The 27,257-nt window shown below is 36.1% G+C and overlaps 1 protein-coding gene across 44 annotated transcripts in view; it reads right to left on the bottom strand.

Annotated features, from left to right (window-relative positions):
- kcnc3a (potassium voltage-gated channel, Shaw-related subfamily, member 3a) overlaps positions 1–27,257 on the bottom strand; it is a 113,809-nt gene that overhangs the window by 78,799 nt on the left and 7,753 nt on the right. For 41 of the 44 annotated variants that reach the window (XR_012399764.1, XR_012399765.1, XR_012399762.1 and 38 more), the window contains exon 2: positions 23,715–24,397. Coding sequence is in view for 27 of the 44 variants with exons in the window: in XM_073941731.1 (XP_073797832.1) it covers positions 23,715–24,338 (624 nt within the window). In the remaining 17 variants the exon portion in view is untranslated. 44 annotated transcript variants of the gene reach the window in all.

Below are 27,257 nucleotides of genomic sequence, written 5' to 3'. Positions count from 1 at the left end.
TATTCATTTCAAAACCAATCTCTATAAATCAACCCTCTCATGTTACATCAATATGGATCATAGCAAACATGCTCCATTCAGCAGAGGCGTGGAACAATATCCCATACAGCTAGAAGTTATTATGTCTTACACACACACACACACACACACACACACAGGTCAGTTTTGCCAGTGTAGCAGAGAGAGCTAGCGCGCGCTCGCTCGCTCTCTCTCTCTCTCTCTCTCTCTCTCTCTGTCTTATACAGCTCAGCACTTTAACAGATTAATTACAGTCAGTGACTGACAGGATGGAATGAACCCTTTCAAATCAGCGCATAAGAAAAGCAGCAGACACAGCGGCTCTGACAAACACAGATATACTCAAACAGTCCACCTGATTACCTCTTTCCTACATCGAGCTCCAAATGTCTAAGAGCACTAGTGAACATGTAGAACCGCATGATTTCCTTGGCATGGAAAATGTGGATGGAATAGTGGAATTCAATAATAAAATGACATTTTAAAGTCTGTGTGGAATGTCACAGAATTTGACCAATTTTGGATGAATAGTCTCCACTGATAGCCTTGTGGGCAATGCACCATATAGCACCACTGCAATTCAGGCATTCTGAGTTTGAGTATTGCAGAACTTTCAGATTCTGTCCTCTCTCTCTCTCTCGCTCACTCTAACTTTGTTTCCAGCCTAAATACTGTCCTATTATAAATGCAAAACCTGGATGAATAAAGATAAATGAGAAATTAGACACAATTAAATGATGAAACGGATTAGCAACTAAATGTTTAAATGTGTATTCTGGAGCAGAACTTCTGAAAGAATGAAATGGATTTCATATTTATGACCATGGATCATAAAACCAGTCATAAGTTTGTAATATTGAACTGTATAGGTCACATTAAAGCTAAAAGAAATACGCTTTTTATAGACATGGCTTGATATGATAGTAATAGATTTGGGCAAGATACCACTATCTAAAAAATGTGAATAAATTCTGAGAAAATAAAAGTTGTCCAAATTCAATTCTTATCAGTGCATATTACTAATCAAAAATTCAGTTTTTTTTTATATATTTTACAAAATGAAATTCAAAAAGGTTTTTATCTATGCCAATAGCCTAGTGGTTAGCGTGGTCAACACAGCACTAAGGTGCTCACGGCAACCTGAGGTCCTTTGCCGATCCTTCCCTATCTCTGCTGCCCACACTTTTCTGTCTGTAAAATCTCTACTGTCCTACACAAATAAAGATGAAAACCAGTGTGCAAATCATACGCTGATGATCAGGGGGGGTCAACTTTTTTGTTTAATTCGTGTAATACATGCTTCAGTCAAGTATGTATTTATTTTTAATTACATGTAGTTTAGTAATAAAACATTTAAGTTTTCAGTGTTTTAAGGGATGTTTTCTCTATTTTCAGGTCAAACTATACAAACTGCATCTAATTTGACTTTACTTTCCGGTTATATGTTGATAAAACAACTATTTTACATTTTTTACATCTCAAGAATATTTATGATGTTTATCTGCGCTTTAGATCTGCCAATTTCAAACCGTTAAATAAAAAAAAACTTCTCGCATAGTCTGATTGGTATCAAAAATATTTTTTCACAATAGTATGAACTGTTACAGCGTGGTCAAATGTACATTTATATTATCTATTGTTTTCATTATTAACATTATTATTTACAATACATATCAGAGCAAACTGTTTCTCAGTATTAAAAGGCTGACCCCCATACTGTACATTTTGTTTTGACATCCTTCAGGGGGGATTAAGCGTTTATTAGCGGGGCCAATCCCCCCAAACCCCCCTGTAATCCACAACCTGGAGAAAACCCCTAGTGAAAACAAAAAAGTGCAACTGTCTAAAGCTGGATTTATACTTCGCCTGGCGCTGCATCACGCACCTCCGCTGACTGTGTGCGCACCTCGCAATACGGACAAGGCTTTTTTACTTGCCGTGTTCGTCAAAAGCAACTGACCTTAAAATCAGATGGATAAACAGTGAAGTAGAAAGATTCTGGAACTCCTTCATATCATTAAAATCATTCAATATTTTAAGCTAATTATTTTTATTGTTTTTAGAAATTATTTTAATGATTATAAGGATTTTTATAACAATTCAAGATTTTTTTAAATCAAACTTTAATACATCACTTGCTTTTGTTCAAATTTCAGACAGTTTTACCTTTTAAAGTTTATTAAAATATTAATGACAATAGAACATGGGTTGCTCTACAATTATATTTTTTATTATGGCAAGAGTAAAAGCAATAAATAAAAGAGCACACTTACTTAAAAATACAGATGTTTTTTTTTTTTGTTGTTGTTGTTTTAGATTTAGCCTGCTCCACAATTCACACATTACTGTCTGGCTAGTTTCTGTCTTATGCTAAAAAAGCAATAACAGCCCAACATTCCTGACCATCATCACCAATAAAGCCTGGAAACACAGGCCATCAGTATATTGTCAACCATTCAAATCTTCCTTTCCAGTTATCAAAGAAATAATCTGTTCCTCAATTATAGTTTTTAACTATTAAATTCTTTTAAATTCACAATTTTATGTATATACACATCAGTGTCAAATCTATGACTGGTGGAAAAACATTATCTGTAATTGTGTACCTGGATTACTTTTGCTATGGACTCTTTTGTTTTTTAAAAACTTATCACTCTGGTTTTTCCAAACCTTTTAACAAAAACGTTCTCCTTTCCCAGGACTGTTGCTATTTCTGGCCAAGAATTATTGATAATCAGGTTATCTCTATGTTCAGGGATCATAAAGATGTCTGTACAGTCATACTATTTCAGACAAAATCTTTTCAAAGTGGTTCATATTCAACTCAAATTAAACATTCAAAAAATGTCGTGCGCACCACCAGCCATCCGCAAGTGAACATCCGCAAACTCTGCGATGACGTCACATTCGCCACGCGCACTCAAACGAACAAGTGGATGCGTTGAGTATAAACCAGGCTTAACAACTATAGGCTATGATTTATATAGTAATTTATTAATTTGTTTAATTTAATATTAACTTCACCTAATGAGACTGGTGGACACAATGTTTTCAGCACAAGTCTATTTTTGTTTTAATTTTGGAGACCGCCACTCAGAGATCATCCTCAATGTTCAGTTCTGGCCTGTGTTTATTTTTAATGTATTTGATTGCCATAAAGGTTTTAGAAAGTTTAACCTGGTGCTATAAAATCAATCTGCTGCAGCTGACACTATTGTTGTGTTGTTAATCTAACATAAACACACAATCCTATGAAAAAAAAAGCTGATGGCTATTTATTTGCATGTTGTTGCTTTTTTATACAAGTATTTTTACTATATTTGCCTGTTGGGAATCACCAGCGAGCAGGTGTCATTGTCCAGTGACTCCCACTTTGGGAACCACTGATTTATGGCATAAAATAAAAATAGCTTTTTTGCCCAAAAAATTGCTGTGGAACACAGTTTTGTGATCCAGGGTCACATTCGCTATGCAGTGTTTATAATATCTAAGTAACATTCCTCTTTTTTCTTTAATTTTAGAAGCGTAAACTCAACACATTTGAGTGAAATCAGATGATAATGTTCACCAACATTATATGAAATGATCCAAAAAACTATCTAGTACAACATCTGTCAGATTTTTTATAGAGTTGTGTTCAGGAAGCTGAGGTATATGTGTGAGTAAACTTCAAGTCTGTGGTGCAAGTACGGATTGCGCTGAATGACAGCTCAGGGAGAGTAAAAGATGAACCTTTGAGACTCAAGATGAGTATATTGCATAACAGTAGTTGATGTAGTGTGATGGAGTAGCTCGGGGATACAGACAAAGACAGAAAATCCACTATTGAGCTTTGTTTGCGAATGACGCATTGCTTCTCATTGTTAAAAACACAAGAGGGTCTTGGCCTAATGGAGGACAAGGGAGTGAGTCAACCTCCCACCTGATTCATTCTTTCTATATTTCTCTTCCTCGTATCCACATATATAGATTCCCAAGACCTTTTTTAGAACTGCTGAGACTACAACAAAGCCAGGAGAGAATTCCTATAGTCTGATCACTCAAATAGTATATGAAGATGTGTTTAAGGAGGTCTACAGCTATTGAAGAGAAAATCTCTGTTTTCAGGGCTGTGATTTATAGTTATGTGCTTGAAGATTTTTTGTCTTATTCTGTAAAGAGTTTTCTGCAGGTTTTACAAAGTCAAAATTAAGACTTTTTAAGACCTTTTTAAGACCATTAAAAATGAAATTTCAGACTTATTCAGGGCTAAATATTAAGTATTTATTTAAGTTTACTTGCGGAAAAGAGATTTACTTGCCCCCTTTAAAAAATTCTGATAAGTTATTTGTTAGCCATGTATTTTAAATAATGTGTCAGAACTAGGGTTGTCGTGAAGTAGCATTGCGATACTGTAATTCATAACTCAAATCTATGAAATAAAGAAAATTATCAGAAATACTACATTTTATGTTATAAGAGGCTTACTTGAATTGAATTCATAATTTCCTTATTATTGAAAAAAGTATTTGCACATCACTTCACCTAAACTAACCAACAAAAAAATACATTAAAATTACAAACGAAATTCATTACAAAAATAGCTTTTTTTTCCAACAAAATTAGGCTTTATGAAGTGGTCAAAATTTGTTTCAATGTTTCCTTTTGCTTTTCTGTGCTCTTCATCTATTTTATTTTATTTTTAAATCTTAGGTATTCAAAAATTCACTTTGTGAGTCGATCTTTTTAAGAGATTGTTGCGGTTGTTGTAGCTACTAAATCATATTGACATGAACCGAAATGAACTCATTCAGATTTCCATTTGAATTGAAACATAAGAAAATGTGTAATAGGCTGCCATGAAAGGCGTGAATACTACACAGTTTTGCAACCTTACGGGGCTCCACAGACTATTCAAATAAAATGGTCTACTGTTGCACAAATGTGTGAGCATTTTAGTGACTTTTCCACGTGCAACAATATGTATTGTGGAAAGACTATTACTAATACTGATACAGTGGCAACGCCAGTCTTTTGGAGCCATAGTATCATGATACTATAGTACCGGTAAACCGTGCAACCCTAGTCAGAACAAGCAAACCCTACTTCACAAAAAACAATTTTCTTCCAAAAAAAAAAAAAAAACTCCCTGAAAACTAAAATAATCTAAATGTATGCACAACATTCTGTCCATGTCAGTGTCCTCACCACAGAACTTTTAAGTGAAGTTTCACAAACTAGTTTTGAGAGGAGAACATGATATGATTGATCACGGCTGGTATCCCATCAGCAATTATTAGTAAGGCAATCAGATTAATCCAAACTCACTATGAGTAGCCTGTCTAAAACTATTCCCTTATATTCGGTTTCCGAAGAAACCCCCCATCCACCCATCTTCCCCCTTTTCCACTTTTACCAGGGGGAGCTCTCTTCTTTTTCTACATGCTTTTTGGCCTGGTGAGAGATCTCTAAGCTCAGGGTTCTCTCCTGGAACAGCATGCCAAACTAGCTATTATTATCAAGAAATATCTAAGTGTGAACTCTTGAAACTAATGTTATTGTAAGGAAGAGAATTAAACCATATCAATTAATAGAAAACAAAGTTTTGATATTAGTTTTATGGAGATGGATTGCTTGTGATTGGATAGGTGTCTGTCAGCCCAACTAGGTTTGATGTTTAAAATGCTTTAAGGCCTACAGGACAATAATTAAATGAATTTAAGACTTTTTAAGGCATAAAATTAAGTTTTTAAAATTGAAGACATTAAGTCTTTTTAAGACCCTTCGGAAACCCTGTGTAAACTAGTTTTATTTTGTCATTTAATGGGGTTAAATATTAAAAAAGTGTAATGTTTTCACACATTGTACAGTAAATTGCAGACAACTACACTAGAGCTGTGCAATTCATGGAAAAAAATTTTATTGCAATTTTTTTTTTTTTTACAGATATTACAATTTTGAATTGATTTGCAATTTAATTTTGAAGTCAAGCATAAGATCAATATTCTGTATCGTAGCTTCTTACTACTAAAACACAGCAAAAAAAGAAACTGAAAAGACATTAACTAACAAATTTGTTTATAAATATTAGAAATTAAACATTATTTTTCCCTAGTGTAAACTGCAATGAGGTATGGTGTTAGCTGTCTCCTGGTGCCTTCGTGGTGTTTTTTCAAATGATGTAACAGCCACAAACAACTCTGAAATTGTACTTTGCTGTTGCTAGTTACTAGATTGAGTGTTACTGGTGATACTTTCTTGACTTTTTAGCAAGACACTCCTCATATGTGTTGTGCCTGTGCTGCATTTTCAGGTACTAGTTGTTGTATTTTCTCATGCTGTGGCAACAATTCTGCATCAGGTCTTACAAATTACCAGGTTTGGTGTCTGTCACCTAACATTCCAAAACCAAAATATTCCCATATTACGACATGCTGTTTTTCTTTGATAAGAATTTGTCTATTAATTCTTCTAAAGTGACAGAAGCTATCCTACCTCTTGTCCGCGCTTTCCTGTTTGCTTTATTGTTGGCTTTCTGGAGGGTTCGGACATGCATTTGCTCTGGGTGGGGGAAATGATAAAGTACTTATAAATATTATATATCGCAGCCTCTTGCGATTAGCTAACCACAACGTTTCAAATTGCGATTGTGATTTCGATTATTTGCACAGCCCTATGCTACACAATACCAACGTTCAAAAATTCTGAGTTAAAAATTAATATTTAATGCAATAATCCAGATTTTAACTCATAACTTAAAACTCCTGTTATTCTGACCAATTTTAATATTTCTATTTAATGTTTAGAAGAACTGTTAGCAGAACTTTGTAGAATGAAACAAATATTACCATTTTACTCAAGCCCATATTAAATAAATCCAGCAAAACTGAAAACTTTGAAGTGAACTCTTATTTTTTTTCTATCTTATATTTTTATCTGTCTGTCTAACTACACAAACACATACTTTAATGTATTCTTTTTGGATAAATATTAATTATTTTTTCATATATCTTATTCATTATGTTGGCTTTGAGTTCTTGTTGACTAAAAATAAGTTGCTCAGCATAAACTATTGCGCATACTCATTTCCTAACTCATGCGTTCCTGCGCCACACTTCGGAAGAACTGACAAAAAACACATGCAAATCAAATCAAACTCCCTGACACACACAGAAAACACACACTCTTTACTTCAGCACACGCTCGCTCCATCGAGGTGAAACAGAGGAAATAAGTAGCACAGCATTTTTTCTGCTTAGTATTCGATCCTGATAACTGCAGCACACTACACGCATTTGTCCTTGCAAATTTTCCGTCTTCGTTCCTCTGTTCATCATTGCGCTCCTCGTAATCACTCCATCCCGATCTCTTCCCATCGCTCTAACACTCTCTCCTCCTCGCATGTCACTTCTCTCCCTGTCTGAGGCGTATTTTGGCACCAGTTTCCTTCTCTCTGTACTCCATCCCATTAGTTGGGATGACAGAGTGCCTTTCCTTTTGTCCTTAATCCAAGTGAGAGCCCCACTCAGAGAAATGCTAAAAGCTAGCATGCGGTGGCTAGTGCCAAATGCACAGAGATGCACAAACCTCTCTTAGATGTGCACAAACGCTCAGGGGGGAAAGTGCTCTCTGTATACCTGCAATCTATATGCACAATTCAAAGTTTATTCTCTTAAAACTACTTCATACACAGAATAAAATCATTAAATTCTATCCACTTTAACCTGATTAAGTGTGCTTGCTAATTTCAGCTTGTCTCCCAACTCTGTTGGCTAATTTTAGAGATAATTTGAACAGTTTTCAGGTAGTCGGATCACCTTAAACCAGGTAAGAGCAGCTTAAATCCAACCTGCTTAAAAGCCAAACTTTTCAAGAGCATTTTTTTGGAGAGTAATCAGTATTTATGTATTGTTTTCCAGTAAAACACGCAGCCATCATCCTTTTTCAGAGAAAAAGCAAGCTGTTGAAACTGTAAACTCAGAAAAAAAGATCTATTGTATTCAGGACTGCTGTAAGCATATAGCACCAGCTCTTTCATGCATACTCTGCTCATCTTTCACTGTTTAAGCATTATCAAGCTCATTTTAATTGGTCGTTTTAACCTTGTTAAACAAAGAAAACAATAGTACTGCCAGATATACTGTATGTCTAAGTAAAATATAGTCACGTAAGATGAACTATAATAAAAAAATTAAAAAAAGATGTTTATGTGTAATAGTGAGCAGGTCACCTTATTGGAGGCTAACATGAGATGATCTGCCAAATTGGACACTATCACTCATGGGAAAGCAATTTTGTATGTGTCCTTCATGACATCTGTAATCATTAATGTTTTCTTGTGTGTTAAGCTGCATCCACATCAACAGGTATTAAATACAAACACGTCTCTGCAACATGAAGGGAACAATAAATGAATAAAAAATACAATAAAAAGATAATTGCATGCACCAAAACCAAACAACTGATATTTTGTAGAGTGTAAAAATATATAATATAAAATATATTTATTTATAAATATATTTATTAAACCTAACTTTAAAATAAAATCAAAACCAAGCTCTTTTCTTAATTTCTTCCTTCTCTAGATTTTATTTTTCTTGTAAGTAAAATAAATTATAGATATAATCATTAAATAAAAACATCTAAATGTAATAGACAATACTGTCATTTTCATTGCTTTTTGGTTGTCATTATATCACCTTTTTAACTAATTTAATTCACATTTTCTTTAGTACGGCAGTCAGGGTTTATGCACATTTTACTACAAAAATTCTATGACTTTTCCAGGACTTTCAAGTCAATTTTGATGACCTAATGTTTCATTTAATGTCTACGTAAATGTGGTAAATCATAAGAAAAACAATGAACGTTTACATTTATTACAGCATATCATAGAACAAACAACAATCTCTTTAGTTTTAGTTCATTTTTATATTTATGTAAAATAGATCATGCTTACACAGCACTAATGATGTGAGACCTTGTTTTTGGCCAAGAAAAGAAGTAAAAACATCTAACCTCCATTCCAGAATACAGATATTTGCCAAACTAATTTTAAATCATCTTTATAGTTTGTTAATAAAACTACTTCCATTGTAAAGCTGTGATCACACTGCAGTTTTCGCTCCTTAGACTTCTATTCATAGGCATGCGAATGCAGCAGACCAGAAATGTAAGCACGTGCGACAAGTTTCGCAATTTACTGCATTCGAAAGCTCAAGCTTGGTGAAATCTTACCTTCGAAATCACATTGGGTGATAGTTTTAGACCAATAGAAGAGAATTAAAAATAAAATTTTAAATATGGAGCAACCGCTCACTTTTATTATTGTCTAATCATATTGTTGAATACCACCTCTTGTCACAGCGCCATACAACAGAATTTCACAAGTACAAGCTCTAATGTGATGGCAGTTTAAGTCGCTTAAGACAAAAATGTCTGCTAAATGACTGAATGTAAATGTAATTTCCAAGACTTTTCCAAAACCTTGTGGGTTTTTCTGTTTTTCCAAAACGTATTCAGGCTTGGAAAATGGCATGTCAAAATTCCATGTCTTTTCCAGGTTTTCCATGACCTGGGTAGTTCTGTAATAACAGTCTTGAAATCCACTTTCAAAAGTTAGCACTTCTAGGCCCCTCGAATAATGCTGTCATATAAAAAATGTATCAAATTGCATACGAAATGCATCCTATAAGTAAAAAACAATGTGTATGAATGTCCCTATGTAAACACATATCGACCATCTTTACTTTTTCATTGGTCAGTGCATCTTCTACATTTTTCCCTATTGTTTCTTCTCACTGTTTCTCCGACCAGAGCTTGGTCTCTCCATTTAGCCTCTTATCTTTGCTCTATTTCAGTCTTACTCCCTCATTTCTCATTTGCAATTCCCCTCTCCCTCTCTCTCTCCAGCCTACTGCAGTATTACCACCATCAGCATCTTATGAGCACTGCTCTCTTTCTCTCTCTCTCCACGCAGACACACACGCATGCAATCTAGCCACATCCATGGGGGGAAAGCTTATCTAAAACTGGTAGGCAAAAAAAGTGTTCCAGTAATAGTCTATACTATGTGTGTGTAATGTGTGTAATGGAATGGCAACGGATTAACATGACAGAACAGAGAAATACTATGTCAAAGGAAAAAGTGCCATGATACATTCCAGCAGCACGGTCGTTCCCTTCCCCCATTCTTTCTTCCTTTCTTTTTCTTTCCTTCTCCTTCCCTTTCTAACTCTTCTGCTCATTTCCAATCATAGACCAGTTTCTCATGGCCTGTGCAAAAATGAAGTCTTGTGGGAGTGTGCCTGAGAAAGCGCAAGGGGTTTGCTGGAATCAGAAGGGGTGGGGGTGGATAGATGTGTGAGTGTATCATGTATGCTGTTTCCATCAGAGACCGCAGAGTCCCTCTTGTGACTGCTATGGATATATTTTCAAGTGCCATGATCACAGACGTCTGAATAGATGTCAGTCTTATGAGTGTGTGTTAGTATTTGCGAGTGTGTGTTAATATTTGCTCCTGTCAGTTTCACTAATAGCTTTAAAGGGATAGTTAATCGAAAAATGTAAATCCTGTCCTCGTTTTCTCAACCTTGTGTCAATCTAAGACTCTCTGGCTCTCTTCTGGAAAGCATCGAGAAAAAGTTAGTGTGTTCAATCACGTTGAACTGCACTTAAACAAAAAAAGTCATACAGGTATGGAACAACACAAAGATTAAAATATAATATTAAAGTGATGCAGTTTTGAGTGAAATAGTGCTTTACTATTAAAAATGGCAAAAGCTCCAATCTCATCTCATGGGAAAATAGAACTGTATTACATATTGCCAGTGGCCAGCAGCTAGCTTTCTGCAACTCTCATATGGTCACCCACTAAAGCTAATCAGGGCTCCGCCTGGTCAGCACTTGGATGGGAGACCACATAGAAATACTAGGTTGCTGCCAGAAGTGGTGTAAGTAAGACCAGCAGGGGATGCTCAACCTGCAGTCTGTCTGTTATTATTTTTATATTGGCACGTTAGTGGATCAGTGGTATCAATCTGCATCATCTTATTCGTTATATACCACTCCCACTATAGCTGGTATGTGGTGAGCGCACTGGCGCCGTTGTCCTGTGGCTACCTGCACGCCATCCAAGTGGATGCCGCACACTGGTGGTGGTGTGGAGAGACCCCCCACCCTAATGATTATGAAGTGCTTTGGGTGCATGGCCATACACAATAAATGCTCGATATAAATACACATTGCATTACATATTTGATATTATGATGTAATACGATTTTTAGAAAATGTAAGCACGAAGGTTCACAGCTAAATATATTCATGTACAGATTGTGTGAAACAAATCAATGAGATCGCAAAAAGTAAGATACTTATAAACTGGACTTAGACTGTTGAAAGTTCCTTTAAATGGCATTTTGCTTTGGGATTTATAATTTAAAAGATCAAATCAGATTAAATAAAAATCAGCAACAAAATAGACAAAAAACTGCACCAAATGATGTGAAAACCTATATTGGTGAACCTGAGAGAAATAATGATCATTTAACCTTCAATGACATACAGTAAGAGCAGATACAACCATTTCTATCTTAAATGAGCTTCCTTTATTACTAATTTTAGGTTATTTTAAGCCTTTAACTGCCTGCTCTACCAAATGGTTGACCATATTTTAAAGAGTTACTGTCTTAAATAATGGTTTACACACACAGTTTTGTTGGTTTACAAAAAAAAACAGACAAACATAATCCTATTGCACTACTACACTTGATTTTGGTTTTACTTTTATAAAAACAAACAAACAAACAAGAAAACGTGTTAAATAAGAATCTAAAATATTTTATGGCATACTTCTTAAAAATAAAGATGATTTAGTATTCCACAATATTTTATTTTGATTATATTTTTAAATAAATTGGTCTTACACTCCATATTTTCAAATTTTCATGGTAAATGTATTAATTCCGGTACTTTTAATATAAACCCGAAATATCTATAATTTGGGAGAGGTTGATATTTTAAACATTATTGGATGTGTGGAAAAAAATGCATTGAGTGTGTTAATTAGCGACATTAAGAGTTAAGAAATGCAATCCAAAAATTTTTTTTTTCTTGGTGGGGCCGTTAAAGGGTTATGTTTAAACTAGTCATTGGTTTTTATATTGTAACCGCACTTTGTTGTTCCTGGAGTTGTTTACTTTACAATAGGGAAGAAAAAAAAAAGGCTCGCACATTAACTGGAAATAGTTAAAAAAAATATTAACTAAAAAGTAATGGTGAAAACCATCCATAGATAAACTTCACTATAAAAATGCTGGGTTCCACACAATTCCTTCATGTTTTCCCAACACAAATCGTTTAAGTTAACCTAATTGTTTTTACAAACTTAAGCTGATTGAACAGAAAACAATTAAGATATCCAGCCAAAACTCAAGAATTGTGTTGATTCAGATCCTTATAAATAGGTAGTTTGCACAAGCTAAATCTACAATCTAGTTTCTATAATAGTGTCACAAAATGCACAGTAGTCAACATTTGAAGTGGATCAAAACCTTTCAATCAAAAAATGTCCTAAAACTATTGAACAAAACCCATTCTTGTCTTAGGACAATTTTAAAAAACACTTTTGTTCCACTTCAAATGTTGACTACTATTTGTTTTAATAAATATGTTTTAATTATTATGTGAGATTAGCAACATGCTAAAAACCCACAAGTCTCCGTTGAATTAAAATTCCACACTAGGGCTCCAGGATTCTGGCTAAAATCTAAATCACATTTTTTTCCCTCACGATTCTGTAGCTGTAAAATAAAGGTTAATATGAGTAAGCTATTATTATTGTTATTATCAAACATATGGTAAAACAACAATAATATAAGGCCTATGTGTAGGTCTACTGTTGGTTAGAATGCTCAATTTTGTATAGATTTATATAGAGATGCCTGTATAGATGTATAGAATGGTGGACTTGAACAGACTTTAAATATGTCCTGTTAGTTAATTCACAGTAAAGTGATGACATCATAATACAACTATTCATAATTCTAAAGTTGAATAGTATGTTTGAGACATATGCTTGTCGTTGACAACATTATTAGACCATTTTTATCACTGATAAAATGAAACATTTGTCATTATCAGAATCCCTCCTGCATTATATTCAATGTTATTTAGGCTATGTTATACTGACCCAGTAAACATTTATTTTCACACACAACACATAGTGTTCGCTATGAAAGAAAAAACATATCAAATGCTTGTCATAATCACAACTCTAAAATGCGATATGATCATTTAAATCAGTGGTCACCAAACCTTTTGGTGTGCACCCCTTTCTAATACACTGAAATAAATTATTCAGAGATGATTCCTTGGATTTACTCAAATTTTTTACGTTAAGTGGTTGTAAAGATTTTATTTGTGTTGAATTTAAACAAACAAATTAAGTTGAACATTATTAAACTTAATTTGTTTGTTTAAATTCAACACAAATAAATTGTTTGCAACAGTTCTGCATCTAACACTTTTTTCAGTGTATTTGACACCTGTCAAGCACCCCTTTCTCCAAATAAACTCCACATTTTTAACTACAATAATTAAATACACATATTTTCTGTGTACATGATTAAAATAAAAATAATACAATTTGTGAATTTAATGGACAAGCTTTTATGAAGTTGACAATTTTCACAGCATCATTAAGTACAGACAAAAGTTCATCTGGCATGCTTTCATGGCTAGAGCTTCTTGGTGGATGCTGCAGTGTACCCAGGAAGCCAAGGGTGCAACTTTTTGGATGAAAGATACTGCTCTTTTTTACCTCTTCTGCAGTTCCACTAATTTTTATTGAAAAAGAAAAAACTTACAGGCATGTCTTGTAAGTGGCTGTGTCTGTAAGTGCCGGACCATATATGAGGGCTTAAGACTGCTATTAGTTAAAACCTCACCACAGTCTAAGTTACACATTGCACATTTGGATTTTCTGCATCTCCAATCCATGTAAACCCAAAACCAATGTAACTGTCACTATATTTGCGTTTCTTACTTGACACTTTCTCACTCTCTAGCGTAGGCCTAAATCTCTTCATCACTACATCTCTGCTGGATTTCTCTGTTCCCGTCTGCACCTCTTTACCTCGTTCGTTATCCTCCATGTCCATATATACAAGACTGCTGCACATCTCCGTAGAAGAGGCCGATGTAGATGGTTCATCCTTAGTCACTTGACTTTTTTAAAGTGCCAGCTTTTAACCTGGTGTCTATTTTAATGAATATAGTAAGCGTAAAAAAAATCACTTAGTGCCTAATTTAAAAGGGTGCGGCTCATGTGACGCAGATGTGAAACCGCGAAATGAGTGAGTATGCATAGGTTGTAAATTACAATTTGTAATGTGATTTTTTTTCTCTCTCTCAGTGAATTTCTTTTCTCTCAAAAATATGAGAGTGGTTAGGGCGTTGACACATGCACTCCGGTGCTCACAGCGCCGAGTTCGATACCCCCTTGTGGTCCTTTGCCGATCCTTCCCCTTTCTGTGCTCCCCATGCTTTTTTGTCAGTTCTCTCTACTTTCCTATCCAATAAAGGTGAAAGCCCCGAAAAAATAATTATTATTAAAAAAAAATAACAAATTTTCTCAAGCACCCCTAGTGGTCAGACTGTGCACCCCAGTTTGGAAACCACTAATTTAAATGATGTGTGAACTTTAGAATTCACTTTAACTGTCGTGTCATGGCTGCCGTCACTTTGAGTTCGGTTTGCAACAAACTGAATGTTATTTACAACTTTATTACCTTTTATTCACAGCTTATGCAGGTTCTGTTCACTGAAGTAGACTTTATTGGCAGGCATGTGCGTGTCCTCTCGGTAGTAAACAAACAGTGCGTCAGCTCGCGTGATTTTGCTGCCGCAAATACGTTATTACATTATGACAGAAATGACATTTTTGTGTAAATCATGCCTCATTAATACAGTATGTAAACTTTTTTTAATGTTGCTGAGCAATGTATATAAAACAATGTGAAGACTTGTGCAATCGCTTTTACGGATCTCTCCTGACCTTAAAAAATATAATTGGCTAAATTGCAGAAAAAAGCTGAAATAGAATTGTGTGTAGGGTCAAATCGAGATCACAATCATTTTTCGATTAATTATGCAACTATTCCACACTTCACCTATAAACTATAGCTGTCAGCTAACTACACAAAAAAAAAAGTCCATAACCAAGAGTTAAAGTCTCACTGGACCCTCTTGGACCTCCGGGAGCAGTGCTGAGCTGAAATACCAGGCTTTTCTCTTCCTTTTTTATACGACTGCCCCTTCTGTGAGCAACGAGAGCTCGAGGGAATGGGGGTTTCCATTTGCCCTGTGAGCAAAGCGCTAAGAAAATGCAGAGGTTGACCGAAACGAGCGGGTGTTCTGGACACCACTGTGATTATTTTGGCAGTGAACGGTCTGGCAGATAAAAAACAAAAGCTTAAAGTAGCTGGTTTCACACTACCAACTTGTTGGCTATGACACGGGGCTGGTCTTCAACACCTATTTAAAATTCAAAGTAGCAGCTCTGCACCGCATATGGTGTCATAAGTACAAGCACACCGACCAGACTTCACTGAGGGGCGGATGAGCAGCTCACCAGGATGTCGATGTAGTCTGGTTGGAGGGTGTTTAGAAAAGGCTGAAGCAAACAAAATCTCTTGAGCCAAGAGAAGATGCCTTGTAAGAACAAATATGCTGCAACTCGGACGGACTCATTCACCGGCAAGCTGGACTGCGGCCAGAGGAGAGGAGAGAGAGGGTGGAAAAAAAAGGAAAAAGCTCACTGCGACTGTAGATTCAAGCGCATCCAGTGCTCTACCTCTCATTCACCGATTTATTGGTCTCAGCGTGACCGGTTCAATAAGCTTTATTATCATATGCTTTGCTGCTGCAATGTGTGGCCAGAAGACATGTGCGACACAGATACTGCATAAAAGCCAAGAGGCTTTGGTGAAGTCAGTTTTGTGTGCACGAACAGCGCAGGAGTGAGATCTTGTCCCACATATCTCCTCATTTTCTTACTATATTTAGAGAGATGTAGTAAAAGTGGAAGAAGGGAAACAGCGGGGGAAGGTTGGAGGTGTGAGCATGGGTGCCAAAAAGAGGTCTCATCTGAAAAGAAGCTGGTTATAAATGTGCATGATCATTATAGGGAGCACTGAGGTAATTGCTGCTTTTAAACCAAAAGCCATTTTAAAAAGACCAAGCTTGCAGTAAAAAGGAAAGCATCACACTTGATGTGTTGTGTTGTGCACAGAGGGCTGCTGTGGTGGCCCTTGAGGATGCACTTCAAACGTGTTTGCAATGAATAAATCAAACTTTGCAAAAGAAGCAAGGAGTAATATTCATCGCCAAAGCACGCGAGGAGTGACACACTTTTCAAATAGTTTCAGGTCTCTGGAGTCCTGACATTTAAGGTTATATTTGGCACCACTACTCAGCATTCAGTGTTGCTAACTGTTTACAAACATATGCTGGGAGGACATCGCTATACAATGGGTATGGGAGATTTGAATGAATTTACTAATTCATTTATTCAAATAGACTACCTGACAAAAGTCTTGCCGTCAATCTCAGTTGTAAGAGCTTCAAGTTATTATTTGTTTTCTAGTTGATCATTTGGAAAAGTGGCAGAAGGTAGATTTTTCCGATGAATCATCTGCTGATCTGCATCCCAGTCATCACAAATAACGGAACCCGCATGGACCCAAGATTCTCACAGAAATCAGTCAGGTTTGGTGAAGGAAAAATCATGGTTTGGGGTTACATTGGGTATGGGGGCATGTGAGGGATCTACAGAGTGGATGACAACATCAACAGCCTGAGGTCTCAAGACATTTGTGCTGCCCATTACATTAAATTACAAACCAAAGGAGAGTGCAAATTCTTCAGCAGGATAATTCTCCTCATACTTCAGCCAACACATCAAAGTTCCTGATAGCAAAGAAGGTCAAGGTGCACCAGGATTGGCCAACCCAGTCATCAGACATGAACATTATTGAATATTTTATTAAGTAAATAGTTAAAAATCAAGGCATAATTATATATTATATAGGTAAAATAAGCGTAATGTAGAGGCCTTTGCCTTTATTTCTAAAAACTAAGTGATCAACTAGAAGTTAAGATATTATTTGTTGTTCCCAAAACTTGAAAAGGCAAAAACACTTTTGTCGGTAGTGTAGTTTGTTTCCAGATGAGTTGTGATCTTGCTTGTGGGTCAAAAAACATTCAATTTTGTTCATACTGCAAACTAAATTTTTATGTTAAACGTTTCACTGATATTAGTGGAGAAGAAAAATACTGGCAAAGCAAAATATTTTATCTACAGTCGTAGAAACAGATGATCAAACACATGCATGTTTGCTGAACCTAAAATGGAATAGGATTCATTTTTGGAAGTAAGATCTACTATTTTTATGCTCTCACTTTGATTATAATAGACCCTTTTCACAACACTTTTATGACGCCTTTAACGCTCATCATAATCTTAAATCCTTGAAAGTTTTTATTGTTTTGATTCTTTAAAAAATGTATGTACATTTATATGTATTCACATATGGATTACCAAATTACCACTTGTGCGAGATGTTTCTAATGCAGTGTCCATGGGCAGGATAGTAAATTTGATGTTGTTCTCTCTTCTGGCTGTTCTTATCAGTCTAGCACATTTTTTTCCCTTTTTATGAACTCTTGATAACACCATTGTGGAGTTTTTATTATTATTTCAGCAATTGGGACAGCAAAAAAAATATTTGTTGTACTCTCTCATTCACTGTGCTCTAAGTTTACTCGACTATGACAAAGTCCACTACTGAAAAGAGTCCATAGAAACCTATAATTTTCTCCAGTTTTGCCACAATATCTTTCTCCAATGTGTACATGTTTTTATTTATTTATTAAATTATTTGTCTTGAGCATAAGGATGATCAAATTATGGTTTCCTGCACTTAATAAGAGTGGGATTTGTTATTTATATTATACATTATTTTGATTTGTCTTTCACACAAATTATGATAAAATATTTCTGCATATACTACACTCAGAATTAACTATTGGAAAGGTAAATTAAATATTAGAATTATTATGCTTTAAATTAAATTAATTTAATTTTATAATATTTTATATTATTTTAATATTAAAAATAACACTAAATATTACATCATCAATCCTGGGCATTGAGTTAACAGTTTTGCTAAGCGTACTCCTTTATTATCAGAACAGACTTCGGTTATAATAGACTGGTATTACAAACTCTATATTTGTCCATCCGTCCATTACGGCAATGTATTATACAGCTTTATTAGGCTAATGTTGATTAGAATAGGGAAGCACAGACCGTAAGTGCTTTAGCTTTAACAATAGCAGCGGAGAATCAGTCTCTGCAACAGCCATTGTGTCTTTCAGCACTGGACAGCTCCAGCAGTGACATCATTTAATTCCCAATACTTGCTCTAGTCTCCAACAATCAAAGATGGGTGCATGCAACAACATGGCACTCAAAATTGCTATCTAGGCAGGGAGCTCACTAGCATTTAAAACACAGCCATCAACAAGGACTTGATCTACCAAAGCGTTGCACATAAAAGCAGTTATTAAGTGGCAAGTGTCATGACAAAAGCAAAGCAAATTAAACAAACAATCATCTACTTCTAAATACATACCAGACTGTCAACCTGAAGCAAGGTGAATTGTGATGTAATTAAAGGCTTTCTGCATATATATATATTTACGCGTAGGAACAAATACACCGAGCATGGCGAAGCGGGATTATTTTGACTACGGGCTGTTGCTAAGAAACGCTGCTAGAGCTCTGTAGTTCATTTAATAGTTGTTCATCCTTATCGAATAGGATTTTGCACGTGAATGACTAGTACCCGCAGGTTGTTATTCATCCGCTCATACAACATGTACTGGACCACAAGATGTGAGATTGTGAGATGCTGCACAACAGCGAAGATATTCCCGTTACATTCCTCATACTGTACACTTAGAACCTTATGTACATGTCAGGGACGAGTATGTTTTATTTTGTGATCTCCATTAAATATTTCTGAACAAACCTGTTCTGCAATGATAGTGCATAAAGGGGTTTTTGTATCTTCACCCCAGGTGATGAACTTTCTGCTGTAGTACATCATACATAAGCACATTATACATATAAATAATAACAAGTCAAAAGAGATTTGGCTATTTTGCTAATTATATTTTACACATATTTATAACTTTTAAATACAGTGCTCAGCGTAATTGAGTACAGCCCATTTTGAAAATTAATATTTGTATCCATTTCTCAGTGAATATAAGGAATGTATTTTGGTGGATTTAAACAAAACAGATTTATTAAACAGATATATTTATTAAAATAATATTTAGTCACCAAACATATTTAGAAATAGACGGATAAAACAAATAAATTCAAGCTAAATATTGCAAAAAAAAAATACAAACTGAAAATTTTCAACTAAATTTGTAAAGAAAATTTGCTACTCTTAATTTTTTTCTCTTTTTAAAATTTATATTTAATGTTTGTCTATAATATAAATTTAGGTGTACTAGTTTTTGGACTGTTTTCATAATTTTTTTAAATAAGCTCCAGATTTGGCTTCAGTACTGACTAAACTAATGTATAGGCACAAATTGTAAAATAACTACAAAGACATTTACAATATTGTACAACAAATTGTAAAATAACTAAGTGAAGAGTTTTGGATATTTTACAGCTGATATTATGCGCATATTCATGACTTTTATATATAGTAAAATAATATTGAATTAAAGTACATAAGAATAAAATGATAAATCTTAATCAAACAATATGTAAGAAAAAAGCACTGGAATATTATACATATTTAATATATTATTCACAAAAAATCAATAAATCAATAAAATCAAATAAGATAAAATAAACAGTACAATTTTTATAGTACACGCTTAATAGAAAGTAAATAGTTTCAAAGTATTAATTTCCTAGAAATTGTTAACATTTTATTTAAAAATAAAAAGTACTTTAAGTGGAGGGAAATCACAACTCTTGTTTATTATTATAGTTTTTTTTCCAGATTTTCCTGTATTTATTCATATTATTTCAGAAGTTCACCCTTAGCTGATGATTGATAATAAATCATATTTACCATGCTGTCCCGGGAGAGAGCCCAGAGCTCAAAAGATCCTTGAGCCCAGGGCTCCGTCCTGTTCGAAGGGTGAGAGAAGAGTTTGAGCTCGGGTGGATCTCAAGAACTCCCCTGCTATAAGTAACAAATATGAAATACTATTGGCTAAAGCTTGCCTATAGTGTTTATGTATGGGCCGGTATAAGATTCTGATGTTATGATAACCTTGGATAAAAATATCACGGTGGTTTCACGGTTTGATGGTATTGTAATAACTGCTCTAAAATATATTCTTTTTAAATGTCTGTGTAAAATAACAAAAAAATTTCCCTTTGAACACAAACTATTTTTATTTTGAGAAACTTTTAAAGTATTTTGTTGCAGTAAACATGTCAGGCTGAATAATTCAAATGAATAATTGACTTCTGCTGACTTCAGTAGTTTCAAAAACACAGATTTCATTGCAATTTAAAACGCCATCTTTGGTGATCTTTTCTGCTGAAGATACGGTTGTCCTAAAAAACTTTAAAATGTAGAAACAAACAACAACATAAAAAATGTATATACTGTATACCATAGGAACGGTATAGCTGAAAATTTAGTGGTTTTAAAAGTTTGACTTTTCCAAACCACGGTAAACCTTGAAAACCGCTTTCATCCCATTCCTAATAGTGCCAATTTACTTTGTTCAATTCACCTATGTCGCATGTTTTTGGACTGTGGGAGGAAACCCACGTGAGCACAGTGGAGAACATGCAAACTCCACACAAAAATGTCAGCTGGCTTGGTAAGAACTTGAACCAGTCACGTTCTTGATGTCCTAACTACTGGACCGCCATGCCACCTGAAAGGGGGATTCTTCAAAACGAGGATACTGAGGTGAGAAGTTGTAGTTATTAATAGTGAGCTAGGCATTGACTGATTGGTGTATTGTGTAATGGCTAATGCTGGACCAGCCGTGATCAATCATAAGCATCGCGCTCCTCTCGAAATTAGTTAGTTACAAATTAGTTATAAACAAAATGCAAAATAAATAAAATAAACGTGTACTCTAATAGTTTGTAGTAAAAAATATAGTGTACACCTAATAATTTTGTCAAGACAATGATTTAGAAAGATTTATATTCACAAATATTAACATTTGTCGTTTACAAGGGCAATGTCCCATGAAAGAAGATCATCGCATCTATGAGTCCATCCCAGATAAAGAGTATTAAACCCCTAAATTAAATAACATTGTTGGCTGATGAAAGTAGTAAACCGTTAACTCATTTCTTTAATCTAGCCAATAAGGAGCCAGTGTGGTTTGCTTTAACTGTTCATATATGTATGGTCTCACTGGATCATCCGCTTTAAAGCAGGGATTTAACCAGAAAAACACGCAGCTCAATCCTGACTCCACACAGATCAACTCAGATAGTGCTTTTCATGATACGGGGCTTAACACAACAGACTTTTGAAAGTCAGCACATACTTGAAGAGACCTTCAATCTTCACAAGTGCCAAAATTAAAAACGGAATCAGCCGAAGATCATTTTGCATGCATTTGCACAGCATTGCCTGCACACACACACACACACACATACACATACACAGTGCTGGTGTTGCTCTGTTATTCAGTTGCTCTGCAGCAGAAATCAGCGCGCAGTCAGCTAGTATGAGACGCCGCAGTGTTACGCTATAGCACAGCGAAAGAAAGGGACATGGAGGTTGTAAGTGATGATTAGCAATCCGGCACGAGGCCCTGCACCCATACAGCAGCCTGCTAATAAAACACTGTGCGTGTCACGGTTGATAAAAGACCTCCGCTCAATGACGACGCAGTACAGCGATGACGGCATCTCTCCCTCCCCTGGAGAGCTGGAGGTAACTTGCTGGGGAACGCATTAAGAGCAGTTCTGCAGCTCAAAACACAAAGGTAAACTGATCAGTTAAATGAAGCCCTCGGTTCATTTCAAGAAAGCAAGTGTGTATCGACTGCTCATGACTATGATCTATTGACCCAGATGTGCTAAAGGAGACTAATATCTTAAATCACCCACCTGCACTGATAAAGGAGACCAACGGTTACTGTTCACTAGCTCATGAATGACGTTTGGAAAGGCAAAGGGTAAATTACCTTTCATGCGCTCCAGCTCAAACACCTTTTAAACACACTGGGGTCAGTGAGTGACGGTGTTCCTGATGATGATTATTATTATTATGGTAGCACATTATTGACAGGAAGAAAAAGGATGATTAATTGCTTGTTTTAAGAAGTGATATCTGATTAAAGTTTAGAAATTCCTATGAGCTTTGCTTGTTAACCCAAGATAAAATAAGAAATAACATTAAGCTTCAGGTCTGGATGTGGGATGTAGCCTAGTGGTTATCAGGTGACTGGGGTGGCAGAGACATAAGGGACTTCTGCTGAGTAAGCAGGAAACTGATTCAGTTAAAGCAAGACCCATGGGAATCTCTGTAGTTCCTGGGACACCGCGAAGATCCTGTGCTTCCCAAGCGGATACATAGCCAAGCACAACCTGACACCGCTAACTTGCATTTCCTCCTGGTTGAACACATGCCTTACCACCTGTAAGGGCGACCTCATTTACCTTGTAAAAGTAGAAAGTGACGAAAGAAATGACGCTTGTGAGCATGAAAACACGTTTACTGTTATACTCGGGAAAGAATATTGTAGCAAAGCAATATTTAGGATTTGCAAGATGAGGTGCATAGCTCAAAATCTCTATAGTGGGGTAAATGCTCTGATGACGTTCAGTAGATATCGTACCGTTCTGCAGTATGGACAACAGCGAAAGGTATGTACAGTTTGCGCATGCGCAATTACTGACGGTTGTGACATGCGAGATTTAAGCAGTGCACTTTCTGCGATATCGACCGCTTGACCGCACATTATTTAACTATTAACACGCCTATTTAAATGTGCCTTACATGAAACCTATTTAAATGTGCAATAAATTACTTTTGAATGGGAAAATATGTCAATAGCTTAGAGACTTAATCTGATCACTTCTCAGCAGGTATGGTCAGTTGTTTTGCGTTGGCTTGCGTTAATATTTAATCGCTGATGAATGATCAATAAGAATGACGCATTCTAAACCAAAATCAGGATCATTGAACACTAAATAACAACATCTTAAGGATAATTAAACGTTTTTCGAAATAATTGATAGTTAAAAGCAAAACCAAAGTTTTAAACAAGCGCAACAAAGTGCTTCGGAAGCGACTGCGCATGCCGAGAGCTCGAGACGCAGTGTTCACCGGCTAATAATGCGCGTGGAGAGAGTGACTGACAGCGAGACAAAATACCGCATTAATCTCAGAGAGAAACCGCACATCTACCGCAGACAACTTGTCTTTTTCTCTCCAAATGCAGTTAACAAACTTTCAGAAGTTCTTGTGACAGGTGGACAGTAGTATAGGCTAGCCTATACGAGAAAAGACAATCATAGAAGGCAAGCAGAGGGAATATAATATTATCACACTAAAGTTAACCTGAAGTACACTGATACACAGTCGTTTATTAAAATAGCCTTGGCTAAAAAGATGCCGACAGACTCACTCACTCACCCTGGCGTATTTCGAGGAGTAGGGGTCCTCAAACAGCGCCCAGACCCAGGGTTGCCAGGTACTCCACCGGCTGGGGTTTCGCCCATCCTCCTGTAGACACAACCTCTTCAAGTCACCGTCTGCTCCTCCAGTTAGCGCCGGGTCGTCCTCTGGTGGGTCCGGCTCGGGCGTCTCGAAGCTGTCCAGCGCTTCCTCGGCGTCCCGATGCTGTCGGTAGTTCATCCAGCAGCAAGCCTCCACGTCCGTCTCGTCGATACCCCAGAAGGCGAGCTCCTCCTCAAACAGAGGACCGCAGACATCACTGGGACAATGCAACTTCCCTGTGCGGTAATAGTTGAGGATGAACGCAAAGGTGTTGGGGTGACGGTCAAAGAAAAACTCGTCGGATTTGGGGTCATAGTCAAAGTTACTGAACGCATCTGGCTCCGTCAGCCAGGACAAGCGGGTCCCGGGCAGCGTCTTCAGTGTGCTGCGGTACGTCTCGTGCCGAATCCCCCCGCAGTTTATCACTATTTTCTCGCTGTCTGACGGACAAGTCATGTCTGCGCTGTAACATGCTTTGTTGGACGACTTGTTCCCACCCTTGCGCCCTTTGAAAGAGGAGACACACACCGAACTGAGCATAGAGGAGCAGGGGGAGGGAGAGGAGGAGAGAGAACCGAGCGGGGAGGGGGAGGAGGAGCCTGCGGAGGGAGAACACAGGAGAACAGAAAATTAAAGATGCTCGTTGTTACAAACATCATCAAACTGCTCAAAGTAACTTGCTTTTAACTCAACACATCATTAGTTCTCGCATATGGAGCTAAAACTTTGGTCATATCTTTTCTTTCAATAGGTATGTGGGATTTAAAGGGATAGTTCACCTAAAACTGAAAATTCTGCCATCATTTATATACTTATCACCAAAGTATTTTCTTCTTTTGTTGAACACAAAAAGTTATATTAAAAAAATGCTGTAACTATTGACTTTCCTACTATAAAAGTAAATTTGATAACAATGGGGAAAAAAATCTAACCTTCAACCGAGTAAAGAAATTCATAATTGTTGGAATCAATTAAGGGTAGGGCTGGACAATATGGCAAAAATGCAATCGCAATAATTATTTTCATATTGAACAATAATGATATATATTTCATTATCATTTGTTAATGCTTCCAGATTTAAAAAGAGTACCAATGATGAACGAAGCCACGAAAATTAAAGGGGCCATTAAATTAAATAACATAAATTTCTGGTGGCCGAAAAATTGGTCCATCTCTAATATCAACACTTTTTTTCAATTCCCATTGTAGCACATATCTGCTGTGTGATTGGCTCTTAGATCATTGCAGACTAAAAAAAAAAGTACAGTGCTCATCATTGTCATTGATATAAATCGTATCGCGATTTGATTTAATATCGTTTATTGGCCCATCCCTACGTTGTAAAATCCAAAAAGTTAAGGTAACACAAACTATTTGAGGAAACCGATTGCAACAAACTATTAAAGTTCAAAAACTAATCCCAATGAGTACTGTCAACTTAATCCATTTGAGTAAATGAATCAATTTGAGCACAGTAAAACCCAATAAAGGCGAGGTAGAGGCGCAGTAGGTAGTGCTGTCGCCTCACAGCAAGAAGGTCGCTGGTTCGAACCTCAGCTCAGTTGGCGTTTCTGTATGGAGTTTGCATGTTCTCCCTGCCTTCGAGTGGGTTTTCTCCGGGTGCTCCGGTTTCCCCCACAGTCCAAAGACATGCGGTACAGGTGAATTGGGTAGGCTAAATTGTTCGTAGTGTATGAGTGTGTGTGTGAATGTGTGTGTGGATGTTTCCCCGAGATGGGTTGCAGCTGGAAGGGCATCTGCTGCCTAAAAACTTGCTGGATAAGTTGGCGGTTCATTCTGCTGTGGCGACCCCGGAATAATAAAGGGACTAAGTCGACAAGAAAATGAAAAAACCCAATAAACGAAGAGAACTCAAACCAACTGAGTACTGTAAAACTCAATAAGTTAAGGTAACTCAAACTGTTTGAGGAAACAGATTGCTACAAACCATTTGAGTAAAAAAACTAATCTATACGAGTACTGTGAACTTACTCCATTTAAGTTGAAGTAATGAAGTATTTAATTAACTCATTACCTTCAACACTGAATTCAAAACTCTTTTTAAATGAGTAGAATTAACTTTTAGTAAATTTTGAGTTAACTCCACTCATTTCATTTGATAAAGTTGACTGCTGGGTGTTACAGTGTACTTTAGAGGTAAATTGAGAGTTAATTTTCAAGTTATAGACTTGTGTTATGAACTTTTTTTTTTCTCTGAGAAAAGTAATTAGTTCAAAATTCTGTTAGAATGTATATTGTATTTAAAAATTCCAGTGTGTATTAATGAAATTAATCTGCAAAAAAAGTTTTGGAGAATAAGTATGAATTAGAGGGCTATCACAACAAACCACACAGATGTTAAGTCCAACCCTAAGCAAACACCCAAACAAGCTAATCAAGGTCATATTAGGTATACTTGAAACTTCCAAGAAGTTGTTGTTAGGCAAGTTGGAGCTAGATTCTGCAGATAGTAGCCCTCCGGGACCAATTCTGGTATAAATAATATTATTATTAGTTCCTAAAAAAGTAAAAGAAAAAAAAGAGTACATCTTGCTACATATTAGTGCCTTACATAATAGTACCCATAGCGTATAAAAAGTATAAGTGTACCTCTTGAAATACTTCAGTAACAAAATATGCTCCTTTGATACCAATATAGACAATTTAGGTACAAATGTGTACCTTTGGAAAAGGTATCACCCCATTGACAGCTCTTGTACTTTCATTTCTTACACTGGGTGAATCACAGAATAGTATTGTCTTTTATTCTTAAAAAAAAATAATAATAAATATATATATATATATATATATATATATATATATATATATATATATATATATATATAGATGGCTTTTATATTTTAGGATGGGGGTCTGTCTTACAGGGGAGATCATATTTGTGGCATATAAAAGACTGAAATGTAAAATAATAAAGAAAAAGGAGCACAGGAGTACAGTCTACTCATTAAGCTGGGAAAAGGAAGACACCATAGACACCGTGTCATTTTAGCAGCACAAAATCAGATCAAACGCTGATGCAGGCGTATGAGATGAGCATTTCAATGAAGGACTGAGCTCAATATATACGTTGAAGAGTTACATAATAAACAGGAAAGAGACCCCTCCTCCACTGCAATGCCCACCCATGTCTCCTTCTCTGTCTTTTACCATCACTCAGCCCTCATGCTCCTCAATTCACTAAAACACTCTGCTCAATTACAGCGAAGGGAGATGAAAATGACTGAATGTTTCACAGGCTCCCCCCCTCCTCACACCATGCTCTCGGAGTATCCAATAGAAAGAGGGAGAGGAGGAGAACGAGAGCGAGAGGAAGGGTGGGAAGAAAAGGGAGAAAAGCTAAAAGCAGAACGATTATTTGCTGAGCTACACAAAACAGGGAGAAAAGACTGCAGAGTATTAACTCTTACACTGTCTCTCCCTTTCTGGGCAGTGCTAATG

Source organism: Danio rerio, chromosome 3, assembly GCF_049306965.1.
Source record: "Danio rerio strain Tuebingen ecotype United States chromosome 3, GRCz12tu, whole genome shotgun sequence".
NCBI lineage: Eukaryota > Metazoa > Chordata > Actinopteri > Cypriniformes > Danionidae > Danio > Danio rerio.
Note: the sequence above shows the minus strand (reverse complement) of the source record. Positions and strands in the feature narration are given on the sequence as shown.